We start from the raw sequence: 22,110 nt of genomic DNA, 5'->3' as shown, positions 1-22,110 counted from the left end.
CCATTCTCAGATCCCATTCTCAGATCCTGTTTTTGGATCCCGTTTTTGGATCCCATTTTTTGATCCCGTTTTTAGTTTCCCTTTTTCAGATCCCATTCTCAGATCCCGTTCTCGGATCCCGTTTTTTGGGTCCCGTTTTTGGGATCCCAGCGCTCCTGGCCTGGCTGGGGTGGGTGGGTGTTTTAGGGTGGGGGGCGCTGGCAGCGGTGACAGGGACGCTCCGGTGTCCCCTCCTGCAGCCCCTCCGGTGACTCCGGCGGCTCCGGTGTCCCCAGTGTCCCCAGCAGCTCCGGTGTCCCCGGTGGCCCCGGTGTCCCCGGTGTCCCCGGTGTCCCCGGTGTCCCTGGTGTCCCCAGCGGCTCCGGTGGCCCCGGTGTCCCCGGTGTCTCCGGTGGCTCCGGTGTCCCCGGTGTCCCTGGTGTCCCCGGTGGCCCCGGTGTCCCTGGTGTCCCCGGTGGCCCCGGTGGCCCCGGTGTCCCCGGTGGCCCCGGGGCTGCTGCCGGGGCTGGCGGCGCTCCTCGGGGACAGCGGGGCGCGGGCGGGCGCGGCCGCGCTCTACGGACACGTCCTGCTGCTGAAGGAGCGCGCACGCAGGGTGGGACTGGGGGAACTGGGAGAACTGGGAACGGGAGGGGAATGGACTGGGGGGACTGGGGGAACTGGGAGAACTGGGAACGGGACGGAAATGGACTGGGGGAACTGGGGGAACTGGGAATGGGCTGGGAATGGACTGGGGGCACTGGGAATGGGATGGGAATGGACTGGGGGAACTGGGAATGGGATGGGAATGGACTGGGGGAACTGGGGGAACTGGGAGCGGGATGGGAATGGACTGGGGGAACTGGGAGCGGGCTGGGAATGGGATGGGAATGGACTGGGGGAACTGGGAACGGGATGGGAATGGACTGGGGGAACTGGGAGCGGGATGGGAATGGACTGGGGGAACTGGGAACGGGATGGGAATGGACTGGGGGGACTGGGGGAACTGGGAGCGGGATGGGAATGGACTGGGGGGAACTGGGAATGGGATGGGAATGGACTGGGGGGACTGGGAATGGAATGGGAATGGACTGGAGGGAACTGGGAATGGGATGGGAATGGACTGGAGGGAACTGGGAACGGGATGGGAATGGACTGGGGGGACTGGGAGCGGGATGGGAATGGACTGGGGGAACTGGGAGCGGGATGGGAATGGACTGGGGGACTGGGAGTGGGATGGGAATGGACTGGGGGAACTGGGAACGGGATGGGAATGGACTGGGGGACTGGGAGTGGGATGGGAATGGACTGGGGGAACTGGGAATGGGATGGGAATGGACTGGGGGGACTGGGAATGGGATGGGAATGGACTGGGGGAACTGGGAGCGGGATGGGAATGGACTGGGGGAACTGGGAGCAGGACGGGAATGGGCTGGGGGGACTGGGAATGGAATGGGAATGGACTGGAGGGAACTGGGAATGGGATGGGAATGGACTGGGGGGACTGGGAATGGGCTGGGAATGGACTGGGGGAACTGGGAGCGGGATGGGAATGGACTGGAGGGAACTGGGAATGGAATGGGAATGGACTGGGGGGACTGGGAATGGGCTGGGAATGGACTGGGGGAACTGGGAGCGGGATGGGAATGGACTGGGGGAACTGGGGGCAGGACGGGAATGGGCTGGGGGGACTGGGAATGGACTGGGGGGAACTGGGAGCGGGCTGGGAATGGGCTGGGGGAACTGGGAATGGGATGGGAATGGACTGGGGGAACTGGGAATGGGCTGGGGGAACTGGGAATGGACTGGGGGAACTGGGAATGGGCTGGGGGAACTGGGAATGGATTGGGGGGAATTGGGAACTGGGAATGGGGAAACTGGGAATGGAAATGGGAACTGGGAACTGGGATGGGTTTGGGAATGGTGGGAATGGAAATGGGCTTGGGAATGGAAAGTGGACACTGGGCTGGGAAAGGGTTTGGGATTGTGGGAAAGGGTTTGGGATTCTCTGGGATGGGTTTGGGATTCTCTGGGATGCGTTTGGGATTCTCTGGGATGGGTTTGGGATTGTGGGAAAGGGTTTGGGATCTCTGGAAGGGTTTGGGATTCTCTGGAAGGGTTTGGGATTGTGGGAAAGGGTTTGGGATTCTCTGGAAGGGTTTGGGATTCTCTGGAAGGGTTTGGGATTGTGGGAAAGGGTTTGGGATTCTCTGGAAGGGTTTGGGATTCTCTGGAAGGGTTTGGGATTGTGGGAAAGGGTTTGGGATTCTCTGGAAGGGTTTGGGATTTTCTGGGATGGGTTTGGGATTCTCTGGAAGGGTTTGGGATTCTCTGGGAAGGGTTTGGAATTCTCTGGGATGGGTTTGGGATTGTCTGGGATGGGTTTGGGATTGTCTGGAAGGGTTTGGAATTCTCTGGGAAGGGTTTGGGATTCTCTGGGATGGGTTTGGGATTTTTTGGATGGGTTTGGGATTTTCTGGAAGGGTTTGGGATTCTCTGGATGGGTTTGGGATCTCTGGATGGGTTTGGGATTCTCTGGGATGGGTTTGGGATTCTCTGGAAGGGTTTGGGATTCTCTGGAAGGGTTTGGGATTTTCTGGATGGGTTTGGGATTTTCTGGGAGCTGGGCTGGGCCGGGCCTCGGAAGCTTCTGGAAGGGGCTCAGCCCATCCCCCTCCCCAGGACCACGATTTCCTGGCGGGCGAGCGGCTCTTCCTGGAGAGCCTGAAAAAGGGACCCTGAAAGAACCCTGGATTTGGAAAAAAATAAAATTAAAATTAAAATTAAAACATTCCCTGCTGAGAGCCTGCAAAGAAAAAAAAATGCATTTTAATAATAATAAAAATAAAAATAAAAATTAAAAAATAAATTCTCTGCTGAGAACCTACCCCCGTTTAAAAATGGAAAAATGTATTTTTGTACAAATAAAAAATTTTTCTTTTTAAAAAAGAAAAGTCCTGGGGATTACTGGGAGCACTCAGGGGTCACTGTGGGGTCCCCGGGGTCACTGGGGGGGTCCCCGGGGTCACTGGGGGGTCCCCGGGGTCACTGGGGGGGTCCCCGGGGTCACTGGGGGGTCCCAGGGGTCACTGGAAGGGTCCCAAGGGTCACTGGGGGGTCCCGGGGGTTACTGGGGGGTCCCAGGGGTCACTGGGGGGTCCCGGGGGTCACTGGGGGGGTCCCGGGGGTCACTGGGGGGTCCCGGGGGTCACTGGGGGGGGGTCCCAGGGGTCACTGGGGGGTCCCAGGGGTCACTGGGGGGTCCCGGGGGTCACTGGGGGGTCACTGGGGGGGTCCCAGGGGTCACTGGGGGGTCCCAGGGGTCACTGGGGGGTCCCAGGGGTCACTGGGGGGTCACTGGGGGGGTCCCAGGGATTACTGGGGGGTCCCAGGGGTCACTGGGGGGTCCCAGGGGTTACTGGGAGGGTCCCGGGGGTTACTGGGAGCACTCGGGGGTCACTGGGGGGGGGTCCCAGGGGTCACTGGGGGGTCCCAAGGGTCACTGGGGGGGTCCCTCTGTCCATCCGGGGGTTCCCGAGCTGGATTTCGGGTGGGGGAGGGGGGACACCCAATGGGGAGCGTTGTTGGCCCCGCCCCCTCGCGAGGCCCCGCCCTCTTGACCACACCCCTTTCCGCCATGACCACGCCCCCTCCGCTTACGCTCCGCCCATCCCGCCTGGCCCCGCCCATGCCGCCCTGCCCCGCCTCGTTCCCGATTGGCCACGCCCCCTCGGCCTGGTCCCGCCCCGTTCCCGCCTTGGCCCCGCCTCGTTCCCGCATTGGCCACGCCCCCTCCGCCCTGGCCCCGCCCCGTTCCCGCCGTTCCCCGCCTCGTTCCCGATTGGCCCCGCCCCCTCGCGAGGCCCCGCCCCGTTCCCGCCGTGCCCCGCGCTCCAAGATGGCGGCGCCGTGGCCGCTGCCGCTGCTGGCGCTGCTGGCGGCGGGGGCGGCGCTGGGCCGGGCCGGGGCGCTCTGCCGGGGGGGCTCCGGCACCGGCACCGGGCCCCGGGTGAGCCCGGGGGGCGGGGAACCGGGAACCGGGATGGGAGAGAACCGGGAACCGGGACGGGAGAGAGCGGGAACCGGGATGGGAGAGAACCGGGAACCGGCACGGGAGAGAACCGGGAACCGGGAACCGGGATGGGAGAGAGCGGGAGAACCGGGAACCGGGATGGGAGAGAACCGGGAACCGGGACGGGAGAGAACCGGGAACCGGGATGGGAGAGAACCGGGAACCGGGATGGGAGAGAGCGGGAACCGGGATGGGAGAGAGCCCCGGTACCGGGATGGGAGAGAACCGGGAACCGGGACGGGAGAGAGCGGGAGAACCGGGAACCGGGATGGGAGAGAGCGGGAACCGGGATGGGAGAGAGCCCCGGTACCGGGACGGGAGAGAGCGGGAGAACCGGGAACCGGGACGGGAGAGAACCGGGAACCGGGATGGGAGAGAGCGGGAGAACCGGGAACCGGGACGGGAGAGAGCGGGAGAACCGGGATGGGAGAGAGCGGGAGAACCGGGAACCGGGATGGGAGAGAGCGGGAGAACCGGGATGGGAGAGAACCGGGAACCGGGATGGGAGAGAGCGGGAGAACCGGGATGGGAGAGAGCCCCGGTACCGGGATGGGAGAGAACCGGGAACCGGGATGGGAGAGAGCGGGAGAACCGGGAACCGGCACGGGAGAGAGCGGGAGAACCGGGAACCAGGATGGGAGAGAACCGGGAACCGGGATGGGAGAGAACCGGGAACCGGGATGGGAGAGAGCGGGAGAACCGGGAACCGGGATGGGAGAGAGCGGGAGAACCGGGATGGGAGAGAACCGGGCACCGGGATGGGAGAGAGCGGGAGAGAACCGGGAACCGGGATGGGAGAGAACGGGAGAGAACCGGGAACCGGGACGGGAGAGAGCGGGAGAACCGGGAACCGGGACGGGAGAGAGCGGGAGAACCGGGAACCGGCACGGGAGAGAACCGGGAACCGGGATGGGGGAGAGCCCCGGTACCGGGATGGCAGAGAGCGGGAGAGAACCGGGAACCGGGACGGGAGAGAGCGGGAGAACCGGGAACTGGGACGGGGGAGAGCGGGAGAACCGGGAACCAGGATGGGAGAGAGAGGGAGAACCGGGAACCGGGATGGGGGAGAGCGGGAGAACCGGGATGGGGGAGAACCAGGAACCGGGAACCGGGATGGGGCTCCCGGTACCGGGATGGGAGAGGCTCCGGTACCGGCATGGGGTTCCCGGTACCGGTGTTCGGTTCTCGGTGTTCGGTTCTCGGTGTTCGGGAGGCCCCGTGCAGGATGGGGGCTCATTAATATTAATGAGGGGGCGTGGCTGTCTGACCATAGAGCCCAGGGACCCCGCGTGCCGCCCTCATTAATATTAATTAGGGGGAGCGTAAATTGTCAGGAGCCCAAGGGGCGGGACCTTGTGACTGTCTCATTAATATTAATTAGGGGTGTACCAACCGATACCGTGTGCTGCCCTCATTAATATTAATTAGGGGTGTATAAACTAATAGAGGCTGTTGCTGCGAGGGGTAGGGCTGCGGGCTGCACTCATTAATATTAATTAGGGATGTACCAACCGATACCGTGTGCCGCCTTCATTAATATTAATTAAGGGTTTATAAACTGCCTGTAGGTATGAGGGGCGTGGCCTTTCGCTGCCCTCATTAATATTAATTAATGTGGTTGAAAGTAATGAGCCTGCTCCACCTCATTAATGCTAATGACGGGTGGGTCTGGCTCCCTCCAGGTGATTAATATTCATGAGGGAGTTGAGGCTGCAGAACCTCATTAGCATGAATGAGGGTGTGGGGCTGGTCATTAATATTCATGAGGCCGGCGGGGTGCCCCCCCCCCCCTCTGGGGGTGGCCCCAGCCAGGTGTCACCTCCTGGTGTCCCTGTCCTGGTGCCACCCCCGTGTCACCCCTGTGTCGCCCGTGTCACCCCTGTGTCCCCCTGGTGTCACCTCCTGGTGTCCCTGTCCTGGTGCCACCCCCGTGTCACCCCTGTGTCGCCCGTGTCACCCCTGTGTCCCCCTGGTGTCACCCCAGTGTCACCCCTGTGTCACCCCTGTGTCCCTGTCCTGGTGTCACCCCAGTGTCACCCCCGTGTCACCCCTGTGTCCCCCTGGTGTCACCTCCTGGTGTCCCTGTCCTGGTGCCACCCCTGTGTCACCCCTGTGTCACCCGTGTCACCCCTGTGTCCCCCTGGTGTCACCCCAGTGTCACCCCTGTGTCACCCCTGTGTCCCTGTCCTGGTGTCACCCCAGTGTCACCCCCGTGTCACCCCTGTGTCCCCCTGGTGTCACCTCCTGGTGTCCCTGTCCTGGTGCCACCCCTGTGTCACCCCTGTGTCACCCGTGTCACCCCTGTGTCCCCCTGGTGTCACCCCAATGTCACCCCCGTGTCACCCTGATGTCCCCCTGGTGTCACCTCCTGGTGTCCCTGTCCTGGTGCCACCCCCGTGTCCCCCTGCTGTCACCCCAGTGTCACCCTGATGTCCCCCTGTGTCCCCCCAGGCCGGTGACACCGAGAGCTGCCGGGTGAGCCTGAGCCTGGAGCACTCCTTCGAGCTGGGTGAGGGACAGGGGCACTGGGGACACTGGGGACACTGGGGACACTGGGGGACATTGGGGACACTGGGGGGATTGGGGACATTGGGGACACTGGGGACATTGGGGGGATTGGGGACACTGGGGACACTGGGGACACTGGGGACACTGGGGACACTGGGGACACTGGGGACAGTTGGGGACACTGGGGACATTGGGGACACTGGGGACATTGGGGACACGGGGAACACTGGGGACATTGGGGACATTGGGGACACGGGGGACACTGGGGACACTGGGGACACTGGGGACATTGGGGACACTGGGGACATTGGGGGGATTGGGGACACTGGGGACACTGGGGACATTGGGGGACACTGGGGACACTGGGGGGATTGGGGGACACTGGGGACACTGGGGACACTGGGGACATTGGGGACATCGGGGACACTGGGGACACTGGGGACATTGGGGACACTGGGGACACTGGGGACAGTTGGGGACACTGGGGACATTGGGGACACTGGGGACATTGGGGACACGGGGAACACTGGGGACATTGGGGACATTGGGGACACGGGGGACACTGGGGACATTGGGGACATTGGGGACACGGGGGACACTGGGGACACTGGGGACAGTGGGGACATTGTGGGGACACTGGGGACACTGGGGACATTGGGGACACTGGGGACAGTGGGGACATTGGGGATACTGGGGACAGTGGGGACATCGGGGACATTGGGGACATTGGGGACACTGAGGACATTGGGGACACGGGGGACACTGGGGACACTGGGGACATTGTGGGGACATGGGACATGGGGATGCTGAGCTGGGTGATGGGATGGGTACATGGAGGTGGCACTGGGGACAGGGGGATGGGTGGCACTGGGGACACCAGGTGGGGGTGGCATTGGGGACAGGGATGGGGTGGCACTGGGGACACAAGGGTGGCACAGGGGACAGAGGTGGCACTGGGGACACAGAGATGGAGTGGCACTGGGGACACGAGGACAGGGGTGGCACTGGGGATGTCGGGTGGGGGTGGCACTGGGGACACAAGGGTGGCACAGGGGACAGGGGTGGCACTGGGGACACAGATGGGGTGGCACTGAGACATGGGGACAGGGGTGGCACTGGGGATGTCAGGTGGGGGTGGCACTGGGGACACGGGGCTGGAGGTGGCACTGGGGGCATGGGGTGGCACTGGGGGCACGGGGACCAGGCTGTCCCCAGTGCCAGCACTGTGTCCCCATGTGCCCATTTCCTCATGTCCCCTGTCCCCATGTCTCATTGTCCCATTGTCCCCGTGTCCCCATGTCCACCTGTCTCTGTCCCTATCCCTGTCCCCATGTCCCTGTGTCCCTGTCCCCATCCGTGTCCCTATGTCCCTGCTGTCCCCATGTCCCTGTCCCCATCCCTCTCCCTGTCCCCTCTGTCCCCATGTCCCCGTCCCTGTCCCATCCCTGTCCCTGTCCCCATGTCCCCATCCCTGTCCCTGTCCCTGTCCCCTCTGTCCCTCTGTCCCCATGTCCCCATCCCTGTCCCTGTCCCTGTCCCCGTCCCGCAGACGGGGCGCCGCGGTTCCGCCGCCGGGGGACGCTGTCGCTGAGCTGGGGCCCCGAGCCCGCGCTGGCGCTGGCCCAGAAACCGCTGGGGGACGAGGAACGGGCCCGGCTCCGGGTCAGCCGGGGACACTGGGGGACAGCGGGGACACCGGGGACAGCGGGGACAGCGGGGGGACAGCAGGGACAGCGGGGGACACGGGGGGACAGCGGGGACACCGGGGAACAGCGGGGACACGGGGGGACACGGGGGACAGTGGGGACATGGGGGACACCGGGGGACACGGGGGGACACCGGGGACACGGGGGAACAGCAGGGACACCGGGGGACACGGGGGGACACCGGGGACACGGGGGACATGGGGGGACACGGGGGGACAGCAGGACATGGAAGGGACACGGGGACACAGTGGGGACACGGGGACACGGGGGGCACTGAGGGACAGCAGGGTGGCATTGGGGGGACACTGGGGTGACACCGGGTGACTTGGGTGACAATGGGGTGACCCTGGGTGGCAGTGGGTGACCGTGAGGTGACACGGGTGTCCCCACAGGAGGTGGCAGCGCGGGACGGGCTGTACCGGGTGCGGGTCAGGGTGACACTGGGTGACACTGGGTGACACGGGTGTCCCCACAGGAGGTGGCAGCGCGGGACGGGCTGTACCGGGTGCGGGTCCCCCGCAGGCCCCTGGGCCCGGGCGAGGAGGGCGGCTCTGAGTTCGTCACCTCCTTCGTGAGGGCGGTGAGTGACAGGGACACCCCAGGGACACGCCGGGGACACCTGGGGACAGCTCTGGGACACCCTGGGGACACCCCAGGAGATCCTGGGGACACCCCTGGGACACCTGGGGACACCTGGGGACAGCCTGGGACACCCTGGGGACACCCCTGGGACATCCTGGAACACCCTGGGGACACCCCTGGGGACATTTGGGACACCTCTGAGACACCCCTGTGACACCCTGTGACATCCTGGAGCACTCTGGGGACACCCCTGGGACACCCCTGGGACACTCTGGGGACATCCTGGGACACCTCTGTGACACCCCTGGGACATCCTGGGGGCACCCCTGGGACACTTGGGGACATCCTGGGACGTCTTGGGACACCCCATGTCCTGTGTCCTTGTCCCCTCATGTGTCCCCATGTCCCCGTGTCCCTGTCCCCTTACATGTCCCCTCACATGTCCCTGTGTCCGTGTCCCTGTCCCCTTACATGTCCCCATGTCCCTGTGTCCCTCTCCGCTCATGTCCCCTCATGTCATCTCACATGTCCCCTCATGTCCCATCTCTTGTCCCCATGTCCCTGTCCCCTCACATGTCCCCATGTCCCCTGACATGTCCCTGTCCCTGTGTCCCCTGACGTGTCCCCTGACCGGGCCCCATGTCCCCTGACGTGTCCCCTGACGTGTCCCCATGTCCCCTGACGTGTCCCCTGACGTGTCCCCTGACGTGTCCGTGTCCCCGCAGTGTGCCCTGCTGGAGTCTCACCTGTCGGACCAGCTGTCCCCTGACGTGTCCCCATGTCCCCTGACGTGTCCTCGTGTCCCCTGACGTGTCCCCTGACGTGTCCCCTGTCCCTGTGTCCCCGCAGTGTGCCCTGCTGGAGTCTCACCTGTCGGACCAGCTGTCCCCTGACGTGTCCCCATGTCCCCTGACGTGTCCCCTGACATGTCCATGTCCCCGCAGTGTGCCCTGCTGGAGTCTCACCTGTCGGACCAGCTGTCCCTGCACCTGGACGTGGCCGGGCACGTGGTGGCCCTGGGGGTGGTGGCAGCGCCGGGCACCTGCCGGGGCAGCGCCGTGCCCGACGGGCACCTGGAGCTCTTCAACACCTCGGTGGCACTGAGACAGCCACTGCCCGCTGCCACGTGAGGGACACTGGGGACACGGGGGGACACGGGAACAGGGACAGGGACACTGAGACAGCCACTGCCCGCTGCCACGTGAGGGACACTGGGGACACGGGGGGACACGGGGACAGGGACAGGGACACTGAGACAGCCACTGCCCGCTGCCACGTGAGGGACACTGGGGACACGGGGGGACACGGGGACAGGGACAGGGACATAGGGACAGGGACACGGGGACAGCCACTGCCCGCTGCCACGTGAGGGACACTGGGGACATGGGGACAGGGACAGGGACAGGGACAGGGACAGGGACATGGGGACATGGGGACAGGGACAGGGACACTGAGACAGCCACTGCCCGCTGCCACGTGAGGGACACTGGGGACACTGGGGACATGGGGACAGGGACAGGGACAGGGACAGGAACATGGGGACATGGGGACATGGGGACAGGGAGAGGGACACGGGGACAGGGACACTGGGACTGGGACAGGGACAGGGACACAGGGACAGGGACATGGGGACATGGGGACATGGGGACAGGGACATGGGGACAGGGACACGGGCACTGGGACATGGAGACAGGGACACGGGGACAGGGACACAGGGACAGGGACACGGGGACAGGGACAGGGACAGGGACACTGAGACAGCCACTGCCTGCTGCCACGTGAGGGACACTGGGGACATGGGGACAGGGACAGGGACAATGAGACATGGGGACATGGAGAGGGGTATGGGGACATGGGCACACAGCAGGGACACAGGGACATGGGGACATGGGGGGGACATGGGGACAGGAACAGGGGACATTGGATATGGGGACATGGGGATGGGGGGGACATGGGGACATTGGGACCAGGGGATATGGGGAATGGGGACACTGGGGACACTGGGGACATTAGTGGGATTTAGGGGCTGGTTCAGTTTTGGGGGTTACCTGTGGGGGCAGAAGGGGAAGTTTTGGGGAGGCCGTGACCCCCCCCGTGTCCCCAGTGTCCCCAATGTCCCCAATGTCCCCATTGTCCCCACTGTCCCCAGTGTCCCCACTGTCCCCAGTGTCCCCAGTGTCCCCAATGTCCCCAGTGTCCCCAATGTCCCCAGTGTCCCCAGTGTCCCCACTGTCCCCAATGTCCCCAGTGTCCCCAGTGTCCCCACTGTCCCCAATGTCCCCACTGTCCCCAGTGTCCCCAGTGTCCCCAATGTCCCCAGTGTCCCCAATGTCCCCACTGTCCCCAATGTCCCCAGTGTCCCCAATGTCCCCAATGTCCCCAGTGTCCCCAATGTCCCCAGTGTCCCCAGTGTCCCCAATGTCCCCAATGTCCCCAATGTCCCCAATGTCCCCAGTGTCCCCAGTGTCCCCACTGTCCCCAGTGTCCCCAATGTCCCCAGTGTCCCCAATGTCCCCAGTGTCCCCACTGTCCCCACCGTCCCCACTGTCCCCAGCCCTGAGACCGCCGCCTTCATCCGGCACCTGGAGCAGGAGCAGGCCCAGCGCGCCCGGAACCCGCAGGAGCAGAAATCCTTCTTCGCCAAATACGTGAGGGACCCCAAAAACCCCGGGACCCCCAAAATAATCCGGGACCCCCCAAAATCCCCCGGGACCCCCCAAAAATTAACTGGGACACCCCAAAAATTAACTGCGACCCCTCAAAAATTAACCGGGACACACCAAAAATCACCCGGGACACCCCAAAAACAGCTGGGACACCTCAAAAATTAACTGTGACACCCCAAAATCATCTGGGACACCCCAAAACCCTGGGACCCCCCAAAACCTCTCGGGACCCCCCCAAAAACCTCCAGGATCCCCCAAAACCCCCTGGAACCCCCCCAAAAATCATCCGGGACCCCCCAAAAACAGCTGGGACACCCTAAAAATTAACTGGGACACACCAAAAATCATCCGTGACACCCTAAAACCCCCTGGGACACCCCACAATTAACTGGGACACACCAAAAAACATCCAGAACACCCCAAAACCTGCTGGGAAACCCCAAAAATCAACTAGGATACCTCAAAACCCCCCGGGAACCCCAAAATCTCCCGGGACCCCCCAAAACCCCCTGGGACATCCCAAAAATTAACTGGGACATCCCAAAAATTAAATGGGACACCCCAAATATCATCTGGGACACCCCAAAAATTAACTGGGACACCCCAAAAATCATCTGGCACAGCCCAAAAATTAACTGGGACACCCCAAAAATTAACTGGGATACCCCAAAAATCATCCAGGACACTCGAAAAATCACCTGGGACAGCCCAAAACCCCCTGGGACATCCCAAAAATTAACTGGGACACCTCAAAAATTAACTGGGACACCCCAAAAATTAACTGGGACAACCCAAAAATCATCCAGGACACCCCAAAAATTAACTGGGACACGCCAAAAATAATTCAGAACACCTCAAAAATCATCTGGGACACCCCAAAACCACCTGGGGCACCCCAAAAACCACCTGTGACACCCAAAATCCTGTGACCCCCCCCCAAACCCCTCCTGAGCACCCAAAGGCTCCCTGCACCTCCCAGGATTGGGATTTTGGGGTGACCCACCCCCATTTCCCATTTGGGATGGATTTTGGGGGGATTTGGGGCTGATTTTGGGGTGGTTTGGGGTGATTTTGGATGGATTTTGGGGTGATTTTGAGATGGATTTTGGGGTGATTTTGGGGTGGATTTGGGGGTGATTTGGGGGTGATTTTGGGGTGATTTTTGATGGATTTTGGGGTGCATTTTGGGGTGATTTTGGGGTGGATTTGGGGGTGATTTTGGGTGGATTTTGTAGTGATTTGGGGGTGATTTTGTGATTTGGAATGGATTTTGGTGTGGATTTGGGGGTGATTTTGGGCCGGATTTTGGGGTGATTTTGGGCCGGATTTTGGGGTGATTTTGAGATGGATTTTGGGGTGATTTTGAGATGGATTTGGATTGGATTTTGGGGTGATTTGGGCTGGATTTTGGGGTGGTTTTGTGGTGGATTTTTGTACTGATTTGGATTGGATTTCGGGATGGATTTTGGGGTGGATTTTGGGATGGATTTTGGGGTGATTTTGGGGTGGATTTGGGGGTGATTTTGTGCTGGATTTTGGGGTGATTTGGGCTGGATTTTGGGGTGATTTGAAATGGATTTTGGTGTGTATTTTGGGGTGGTTTGGGGTGGATTTTGGGGTGATATTGGGGTGATTTTGGGGTGGATTTCGGGGTGATTTGAAATGGATTTTGGGGTGAATTTGGGCTGATTTGGGGTAGATTTTGGGGTGGATTTTGGGGCTGGTTTGGATTGGATTTTGGGTTACTTTTGGGGTTGTTTTGGGATGGATTTTGGGGTGATTTTGGTGTGTATTTTGGGGTGGTTTGGGGTGGAATTGGGGGTGGTTTTGTTGTGTATTTTGGGGTGATTTTGGGGTGGATTTTGGGGTGGTTTGGGGTGGATTTTGGGGTGATCTTGGGGTGTTTTGGGGTGGATTTGTGGGTGATTTTGGTGTGTATTTTGGTGTGTATTTCGGGGTGGATTTTGGGGTGGATTTGTGGGTGATTTGGGGTGATTTTGGTGTGTATTTTGGGGTGATTCGAGGTGGATTTTGGGGTGATTTGGGATGGATTTTGGGGTGGATTTGGGGGTGGATTTGTGGGTGATCTGGGGTGATTTTGGGGTGATTTGGGATGGATTTCGGGGTGGATTTTGGGGTGACCCCTCCTCTCCCCGCAGTGGATGTACATCATCCCCATCGTGCTCTTCCTCATGATGTCCGGAGCCCCCGACGCCGGGGGGGCGCAGGGGGGGGGCACGGGGGGCGGGGGAGGGGCGGGGGTCAGGTGAGACCCCCCAAAATCACCCCCCGACCCCCTGAGCCCCACATGAGGGGTGGGCAATAAAGCTGGGTGAGACCCCAAAGCTGTGAGACCCCAAACTTCTGTGACCCCAAATCCGGGTGAGACCCCAAACTTCTGTGACCCCAAATCCGGGTGTGACCCCAAACTTCTGTGACCCCAAATCCAGGTGAGACCCCAAATCCCAGTGAGACCCCAAATGTGGGTGTGACCCCAAATCCGGGTGAGACCCCAAAGCTGTGAGACCCCAAATCTGGGTGAGACCCCAAATCCCGGTGAGACCCCAAATCCAGGTGAGACCCCAAATCCAGGTGAGACCCCAAAACTGTGAGACCACGAATTTCTGTGACCCCAAATCTGGGTGAGACCCCAAAGCCAGGTGAGACCCCAAAACTGTGAGACCCCAAATTTCTGTGACTCCAAATCCAGGTGAGACCCCAAATCCTGGTGAGACCCCCAAATGTCGGTGAGACCCCAAAGCTGTGAGACCCCAAATTTCTGTGACCCCAAATCCCAGTGAGACCAAAATCCGAGTGAGACCCCAAATGTGGGTGTGACCCCAAATCTGGGTGAGACCCCAAATCCCGGTGAGACCCCAAATGTCGGTGAGACCCCAAATCCGGGTGAGACCCCAAATGTGGGTGTGACCCCAAATCTGGGTGTGACCCCAAATCCGGGTGAGACCCCAAATCCAGGTGAGACCCCAAATCCTGGTGAGACCCCCAAATGTCGGTGAGACCCCAAAACTGTGGGACCACGAATTTCTGTGACCCCAAATCCGGGTGTGACCCCAAATCCTGGTGAGACCCCCAAATGTCGGTGAAACCCCAAAGCTGTGAGACCCCAAATCCTGGTGAGACCCCAAATCCAGGTGTGACCCCAAATGTCGGTGAGACCCCAAAGCTGTGAGACCCCAAAACTGTGAGACCACGAATTTCTGTGACCCCAAATCTGGGTAAGACCCCAAATCCAGGTGTGACCCCAAATGTCGGTGAGACCCCAAAGCTGTGAGACCCCAAATGTGGGTGTGACCCCAAATCCGGGTGAGACCCCAGGTGGGGAGCAGGCCCAGTCTGGGGGGACCTCCTGGGGCTCCAGGGGGACCCCAAAACCTCGGCTCTGCCCGGGGGGGGCAGGGAATGGGGGGCGGGGCTTGTAGGAAAGGCCACGCCCATTTATGCAAATAGGAGATAACACTGCTTTATGCAAATACCAGAACGGTGCCGCGTGGTACGACCACGCCCCTTTATGCAAATACAAGGCGGTGCTGTGAGCTGCGACCACGCCCCTTTATGCAAATAGAGTGGACACCGCGACCAATATCCATGTTTATGCAAATAACGACGTGCTGTGTGTGCTAACCACGCCCCTTTATGCAAATAACTGGGAAGTGCTGTGCTCTGTAACCACGCCCCTTTATGCAAATAGAGTCGGTACCGTAAGCCGTAACCCCGCCTCTTTATGCAAATAGAGTCAACACCGTAAGCCGTGACCCCGCCCCTTTATGCAAATAGAGTCGGTACCGTAAGCAGTAACCCCGCCCCTTTATGCAAATAGAGTCGGCACCGTAAGCCGTGACCCCGCCCCTTTATGCAAATACAGAGTCGGTAGCGTACGCCCTGACCCCGCCCCTTTATGCAAATAGAGTCGGTGCCGTAAGCCGTGACCCCGCCCCTTTATGCAAATAGAGTCGGTACTGTAAGCCGTGATCCCGCCCTTTTATGCAAATAACGGGATGTGCTGTGCGCTCTAACCCCGCCCCTTTATGCAAATAGAGTCGGTACCGTAAGCCGTGACCCCGCCCCTTTATGCAAATAACGGGATGTGCTGTGCGCTCTAACCCCGCCCCTTTATGCAAATACCCGCGCAGCCTTGACACGCCCCTTCACGCACGTGCGGCGGCGCCGCGCGGCCGCCCGCTGATTGGCGGCGGAGATCACGTGGCCGCCGCGGTGACGTGGGTTCCCGGAAGCGTCGCCGCGAGCCCGGGATCGCCCCGCGGGACCCGCGGAGCCCCCGGGCGGCCCCGGGCATGGCGGAGGGCGGCCCGCGGCGGCTGCGGCCGTGGCTGCTGGCGCAGCTGCAGAGCGGCCGCTTCCCGGGGCTGCAGTGGGACGACGCGGCCCGCACGGCGCTCAGGATCCCCTGGGCCCACGGCGGCCGCAGCGGGGCCCGCGACGGGCCGGGGGCGGCGCTCTGCAGGGTGAGGGGCTGAGGGGGCTGGGGAGGGGCGGGGCCTGCAGGGTGAGGGGCTGAGAGAGGGGCGGGGCCTGCAGGGTGAGGGGCTGAGGGGGCTGGGGAGGGGCGGGGCCTGCAGGGTGAGGGGCTGAGAGAGGGGCGGGGCCTGAAGGGTGAGGGGCTGAGAAAGGGGCGGGGGCTGAGAAAGGGGCGGGGCCTGCGGGGTCAGGGGCGGGGCCTGCAGGGTGAGGGGCGGGGTCTGAGACAGGGGCGGGGCCTGAAGGGTGAGGGGCAGGTTCTGAAGGGTGAGGGGCTGAGAAAGGGGCGGGGCCTGCAGGGTGAGGGGCGGGGCCAAGGGGATCCGGCCAGATGAGGGGCGGGGCCTGGGGCGGCTCTGAAAGGTGATTGGCTGCACCGAGGGCAGGGCTATGGGAGGGGCGGGACTCTGCGCGCCAATGGGCGGGGCCTGCTTGAGAGGCGGGGCCGAGAAAGTGGGAGGGGCCAAAGAGGGGGCGGAGCCATAGGGGAGGAGGAGCTGATTGGGCCACGCCCCCTCTGGGGGAGGAGCCAATCGGGGGCGGGGCTTTGTGAGGGGGCGGGGCCAAGAGGGGCGTGGCCAGGAAACCGCGGGTGGGGCTCCGAGCAGGGGGCGGGGCCGAGCGGGGTCGTATGGGCGGGGCTATGCTAATGAGGTGGGCGTGTCCGCACTATGCTAATGAGGTGGGCGTGTCGGCAGGCGTGGGCGGAGTTCAAGGGGCGGCTGCGGCCCGGGGACCCCCCGGACCCCGCGGGCTGGAAGACGCGGCTGCGCTGCGCCCTGAACCGCAGCCCCGAGTTCCAGGCGCTGCCCGGGCGCGGCCGCGCCGACGGAGCCCGGCCCTACCGCGTGTACCGGCTGCTGCCCGCCCGCGGTGAGACGGGAACGGGAATGGGAACGGGAATGGGAATGGGGAATGGGGAATGGGAATGGGAAACGGAGCCCGGCCCTACCGCGTGTACCGGCTGCTGCCCGCCCGCGGTGAGACGGGAACGGGGAACGGGGAATGGGAATGGGAATGGGGACTGGAATGGGAACGGGAATGGGGAATGGGAATGGGAATGGGGAATGGGGAATGGGAACGGGAACGGAGCCCGGCCCTACCGCGTGTACCGACTGCTGCCCGCCCGCGGTGAGACGGGAACGGGAATGGGAACGGGGAATGGGAATGGGGAATGGGAATGGGGAATGGGGACGGGAATGGGAATGGGAATGGGAACAGGAATGGGAACGGGAACGGGGAATGGGAAACGGAGCCCGGCCCTACCGCGTGTACCGGCTGCTGCCCGCCCGCGGTGAGACGGGAACGGGAATGGGAACGGGACGGGGAATGGGAACGGGAATGGGGAATGGGAATGGGAATGGGATCAGGAATGGGAACGGGAATGGGGAATGGGAAACGGAGCCCGGCCCTACCACGTGTACCGGCTGCTGCCCGCCCGCGGTGAGACGGGAACGGGAATGGGAATGGGGACGGGAATGGGGAATGGGAATGGGAATGGGAACTGGGCACCAGGAATGGGAATAGGAAATGGGGAAATGGGAATGGGGAAATGGGAACAGGGATGGGAATGCGAATGGGAACGGGAATGGGAACGGGAACCAAGAATGGGAACAGGAACAGGGAATGGGAACGGGGACTGGGAACCGAGCCGGGGCACTGGGAATGGGACGCACAGCGAGGCGGAGAGGGAGATTGGGGGGACACGGGAAATGGGGGGTGGGGGGACGGAATATGGGGGGGCACACGGGAAATGGGTGCAGAGTATGGGGGGGGGGTCACATAGGGAATAGGAACTAAACACAGGGGACACACCGGAAAAGGGGAAAGAGGATGGAATTTGGGGGGGACATACTGGAAATGGGGTGAGGGGATGGAATGTGGGGGGGACACCGGGGATGGAACTTGGGGGGGACACACCAGGGATGGAATTTTGGGGGGACACACCGGCACCGGGGTGGGCCCGGGCAGGGTGGGGAACCCCCAAATCAGGAGGGGCGCGGGTGGGGGAGGGTCCTGAGGCGGGGGAGGCCAAAGGGAGGAGCCGAATGGGGCCGGGGCCGGATTGACCGACCCGGTGCCCCCCCCCCACCCAGAGCCCAAAGCCCCCAAGGGGCGGCAGGGCCGGGGGGAGGCGGGGCTGAGCCCCACCGAGCCCCTCCCCCCGACGCCGCCCCCCGAGAGCCGGGACGGAGCCCCGGAGGACGACGAGAAGCCCGGTGAGAGCGGGGGAGGGGCTGGGGCGGCCTTGGGGGCGGGGCGGGGGGCGTGGCCGCCGCCTGACCCCGCCCCTTCAGCCGAGGCCCCGCCCCCGGAAGCGCCGCTGCGGATCGAGGTGGAGAGCGCCGAGCCCCTCCCCCCGGCGACCGGTAAGCCACGCCCACAAGGGGGAGGAGCCAAGCCTGGCCAATCACAGCGCGGCAACACCCCCGCCCTGTGCTGGCTCCTCCCCCAAAACCAAGCCACGCCCCCACACTGACCCCGCCCAATCGTGGCTCCTCCCCCAAAACTGAGCCACGCCCCCAAAATTGACCCCACCCAATCATGGCTCCGCCCCCAAATTGAGCCACGCCCACAAGACTGACCCCACCCAATCGTGGCTCCTCCCCAAAACTGAGCCCCGCCCCCAACATTGACCCCACCCAGTCCTGGCTCCACCCAAAAACTGAGTGACGCCCCCAAAATTGACCCCACCCAATCGTGGCTGCACCCAAAAACGAAGTCACACCCCCATTGACCCCACCCCGTCCTGGCTCCTCCCCCAAAATGAGCCACGCCCCCAACCCTTATCCCGCCCAATCGTGGCTCCTCCCCTAAACTGAGCCACGCCCCCAAACCTAACCCCACCCAATCATGGCTCCTTCCCCAGAACTGAAACATGCCCCCAACACTGACCTCGCCCAATCCTGGCTCCTCCCCCAAAACTGAGCCACGCCCCCAAAATTGACCCCACCCAATCGTGGCTCCACCCAAAAACTGAGCCACACCCCCATTGACCCCACCCCGTCCTGGCTCCTCCCCCAAACTGAGCCACGCCCCCAAACCTAACCCCGCCCAGTCGTGGCTCCTCCCCCAAACTGAGCCACGCCCCCAGCCCTAACCCCACCCCATCCTGGCTCCTCCCCCAAACTGAACCACGCCCCCAACCCTAACCCCGCCCAATCGTGGCTCCTCCCCCTTCCTTGGGCCCCGCCCCCATTGACCCTCCCCCGCAGGGGACGCGGCGCTGCTGCTGCGGCTGCGCCGGGGCCGGGCCGTGGCGTGGCAGGGGGCGCTGCCCGCAGGGGAATACCTGCTGAGTCCTCCGGGCCGCCAGGGGGCGCTGCCCGCGGGGGAATACCTGCTGAGTCCTCCCGGCCGCCAGGGGGCGCTGCCCACGGGGGGGCACCCGCCGAGTCCTCCCGGCCGCCAGGGGGCGCTTCCTCCGCCGCTGCCGCGCCTGCGGCTGCCGGGGGGGACGGGCCCGGAGCTGCTGCTCAGCAGCGCCCCCCGCGGGCTCTTCCTGCGCCTCCGGCTCGGCCCCGGGCCCGGCCCCGGCGCCCTCCGCGCCCCCCACGCCCCCCACGGGCCCCTCCCCCCGGGGGAGCTGCTGCAGCCCTTCGACGCACGCCGCTTCCGGGAGGGTGAGGGGCGCTTCCGGTGGGGGGAGGGGAGTTCCGGGATTGGGGAGGGGACTTCCGGGATGGATAAGGGGACTTCCGGGATTGGGGAGGGGACTTCCGGGATGGATAAGGGGACTTCCGGGATGGATAAGGGGGCTTCCGGGATGGAGGAGGGGACTTCCGGGATGGATAAGGGGACTTCCGGGATGGGTAAGGGCACTTTCCAGGATGGGGAGGGGCACTTCCGGCATGAGGAGGGGCACTTCCGGGATGGGTAAGGGCATTTCCGGGATGGATAAGAGGACTTCCGGGATGGGTAAGGGCACTTCCGGGATGGGGAGGGGCACTTTCCGGGATGGGTAAGGGCATTTCCGGGATGGGGAGAGGAACTTCCGGGATGGGGAGGGGCACTTTCCGGGATGGGTAAGGGCACTTTCGGGATGGGTAAGGGCATTTCCGGGATGGGGAGGGGCACTTCCGGGATCGGTAAGGGCACTTTCGGGATGGGTAAGGGCATTTCCGGGATGCGAAGATGGACACTTCCGGGATGGGGAGGGGCACTTTCCGGGATGGGGAGGGGCACTTCCGGGATTGGAAGATGGGCACTTCCGGGATGGGGAGGGGCACTTCTGGGATGCGAAGATGGACACTTCCGGGATGGGGAGGGCCCCGAGGCGCGGGGTGGGGGAGGGGCCCGCCCGGCCCCGCCCCCATCCCCCTCCCCCCCCAGAGCTGGCGCGGCACCGGGCCGGGCTCGGGCCCCGCCCCCCGCACCGGGTGACGCTGGAGCTGCGCGGCGGCCCCGGCGGGGAGGGGCTGCGGCTGGAGGTGGGCGAGGGCCGGGGGTCCCGAAGGGGTCCGGGGGGTCCCTGGGAACGTTGGGGGTCCCTAAGGGGTCCCTAAAGGGTCCTGGGGGATGTTGGGGGTCCTGGGGGATTTTGGGGCATCCTCGGGGGGTCCCTGGGGATGTTGGGGGCCCTAAGGGGTCCTGGGGGGGTCCCGGGGGTTTTGGGGGTCCTGGGGGGAGTCCCTGTAGGGTTTGGGGCATCCTGGGGGGTCCCTGGGGATGTTGGGGGTCCTGGGGGGGTCCTGGGGGGTTTTGGGGCATCCTCGGGGGGTCCCTGGGGATGTTGGGGGTCCCTAAGGGGTCCTGGGGAGGGTCCTGGGGGATGTTGGGGTGTCCTGGGGGGGGTCCCTGGGGATGTTGGGGGTCCTGGGGGGGTCCTGGGGGGTTTTGGGGCATCCTCGGGGGGTCCCTGGGGATGTTGGGGGTCCCTAAGGGGTCCTGAGGGGTTTTGGGGGGTTTGGGGGTCCTGGGGGGGTCCCTGGGGATGTTGGGGTGTCCTGGGGGGGGTCCCTGGGGATGCTGGGGGCCCCTAAGGGGTCCTGGGGGATGTTGGGGTGTCCTGGGGGGGGTCCCTGGGGATGCTGGGGGTCCCTAAGGGGTCCCGGGGGGTTTTGGGGGTCCTGGGGGGAGTCCCTGGAGGGTTTGGGACATCCTGGGGGGGTCCCTGGGGATGTTGGGGGTCCTTAATGGGTCCTGGGGGTGGTCCCTGGGGGGTTTTGGGGGTCCCAAAGGGGTCCCTAAAGGGTCCAGGGTGGTTTTGGGGGTCCTGGGGGGAGTCCCTGTAGGGTTTGGGGCATCCTGGGGGGATCCTGGGGATGTTGGGGGGTCCTGCGGGGGTCCCTGGGGATGTTGGGGGTCCCTAAGGGGTCCTGGGGGGTTTGGGGGGTCCCTAAGGGGTCCTGGGGGGGGTCCCTGGGGATGCTGGGGGGTCCCTGAGGGGTTTGGGGGGGTCCTGGGAAGGTCATGAGGGGTTGGGGGGTCCGGGGAGCCCTTAGGGGGCTCCTGAGGGGTTTTAGGGGTGCTGGGAGATTTTGGGGGAGCCCTTGGAGGGCTCCTGAGGGGTTCTGGGGGAGTCCTGGGGGGTTTTGGGGGTCCCTGAGGGGTCCTGGGGGGTTTTGGGGGGTACTTAAGGGATCTTGGGGGTCCTTGGGTGTTTTGGGGGCTCCTGGGGGGTGTTGGGGGTCCCTGAGGACGTCTTGGGGGGCTCTGGGGGGATCCTGGGGATGTTGGGGGGGGTCCCTGAGGGGTTTTGGGGGGCCTTGGGGGATTTTGGGGGGTCCCCCAGGCTCTGGGGTTTTGGGTCTGGGGTCCCTCAGTGGGGAGAGGGGATTTTGGGGGGGGTCTCTCAGGGGTCTCCCCCCTTTCCCCTCCCCCCAGATGGAGCAGGCCTTCGCCCAGCGGCTCCTGGACAGCCTCGGGACCCCCGGGGACCCCCAAAACACCCTCGGGGACCCCCAAAACACCCCCGGGGACCCCCAAACCCCCCCCGGGGACCCCCAAAACACCCCCGGGGACCCCCAAACCCCCCCCGGGCCCCCCAAAACCTCCCCAGGGCAATAAAAGCTGAAGTGGGGGGGGCAGCCCTGCCCCTCCCCCACCCTCAGGGGTCTCTGTCACTCGGGGAGGGGGAGGGGACCCCAAAACCGGAGGG

The 22,110-nt window shown here is 63.9% G+C and overlaps 2 protein-coding genes and 2 long non-coding RNA genes across 4 annotated transcripts; all 4 read left to right on the top strand.

Moving 5' to 3' along the window:
- Positions 1-432: 432 nt before the first annotated feature.
- LOC144247303 (uncharacterized) lies at positions 433-2,866 on the top strand. The gene is made up of 2 exons (XR_013341017.1): positions 433-595; positions 2,662-2,866. It is a non-coding gene; the product is annotated as an uncharacterized LOC144247303 (long non-coding RNA).
- Positions 2,867-3,616: 750 nt separating this feature from the next.
- EMC10 (ER membrane protein complex subunit 10) lies at positions 3,617-13,858 on the top strand. Its single transcript, XM_077787686.1, has 7 exons — positions 3,617-3,988; positions 6,503-6,560; positions 8,109-8,221; positions 8,741-8,845; positions 9,792-9,973; positions 11,402-11,495; positions 13,673-13,858. Exons 1-7 carry the CDS (start codon positions 3,617-3,619, stop codon positions 13,781-13,783), a joined length of 1,035 nt encoding a protein of 344 aa, XP_077643812.1. The 3' UTR covers positions 13,784-13,858.
- Positions 13,859-15,826: 1,968 nt separating this feature from the next.
- On the top strand, positions 15,827-18,079 carry LOC116184785 (interferon regulatory factor 9-like). The gene is made up of 3 exons (XM_077787685.1): positions 15,827-15,997; positions 16,709-16,883; positions 18,003-18,079. The coding sequence occupies exons 1-3, from the start codon at positions 15,827-15,829 to the stop codon at positions 18,077-18,079; spliced, it is 423 nt and encodes a 140-aa protein (XP_077643811.1).
- A 2,262-nt stretch (positions 18,080-20,341) lies between these two features.
- LOC144247294 (uncharacterized) lies at positions 20,342-22,062 on the top strand. Its single transcript, XR_013341008.1, has 2 exons — positions 20,342-20,440; positions 21,837-22,062. It is a non-coding gene; the product is annotated as an uncharacterized LOC144247294 (long non-coding RNA).
- The last annotated feature ends 48 nt before the right edge of the window (positions 22,063-22,110 follow it).

Source organism: Lonchura striata, chromosome 21, assembly GCF_046129695.1.
Source record: "Lonchura striata isolate bLonStr1 chromosome 21, bLonStr1.mat, whole genome shotgun sequence".
Taxonomy (NCBI): Eukaryota; Metazoa; Chordata; class Aves; order Passeriformes; family Estrildidae; genus Lonchura; species Lonchura striata.
Note: the sequence above shows the minus strand (reverse complement) of the source record. Positions and strands in the feature narration are given on the sequence as shown.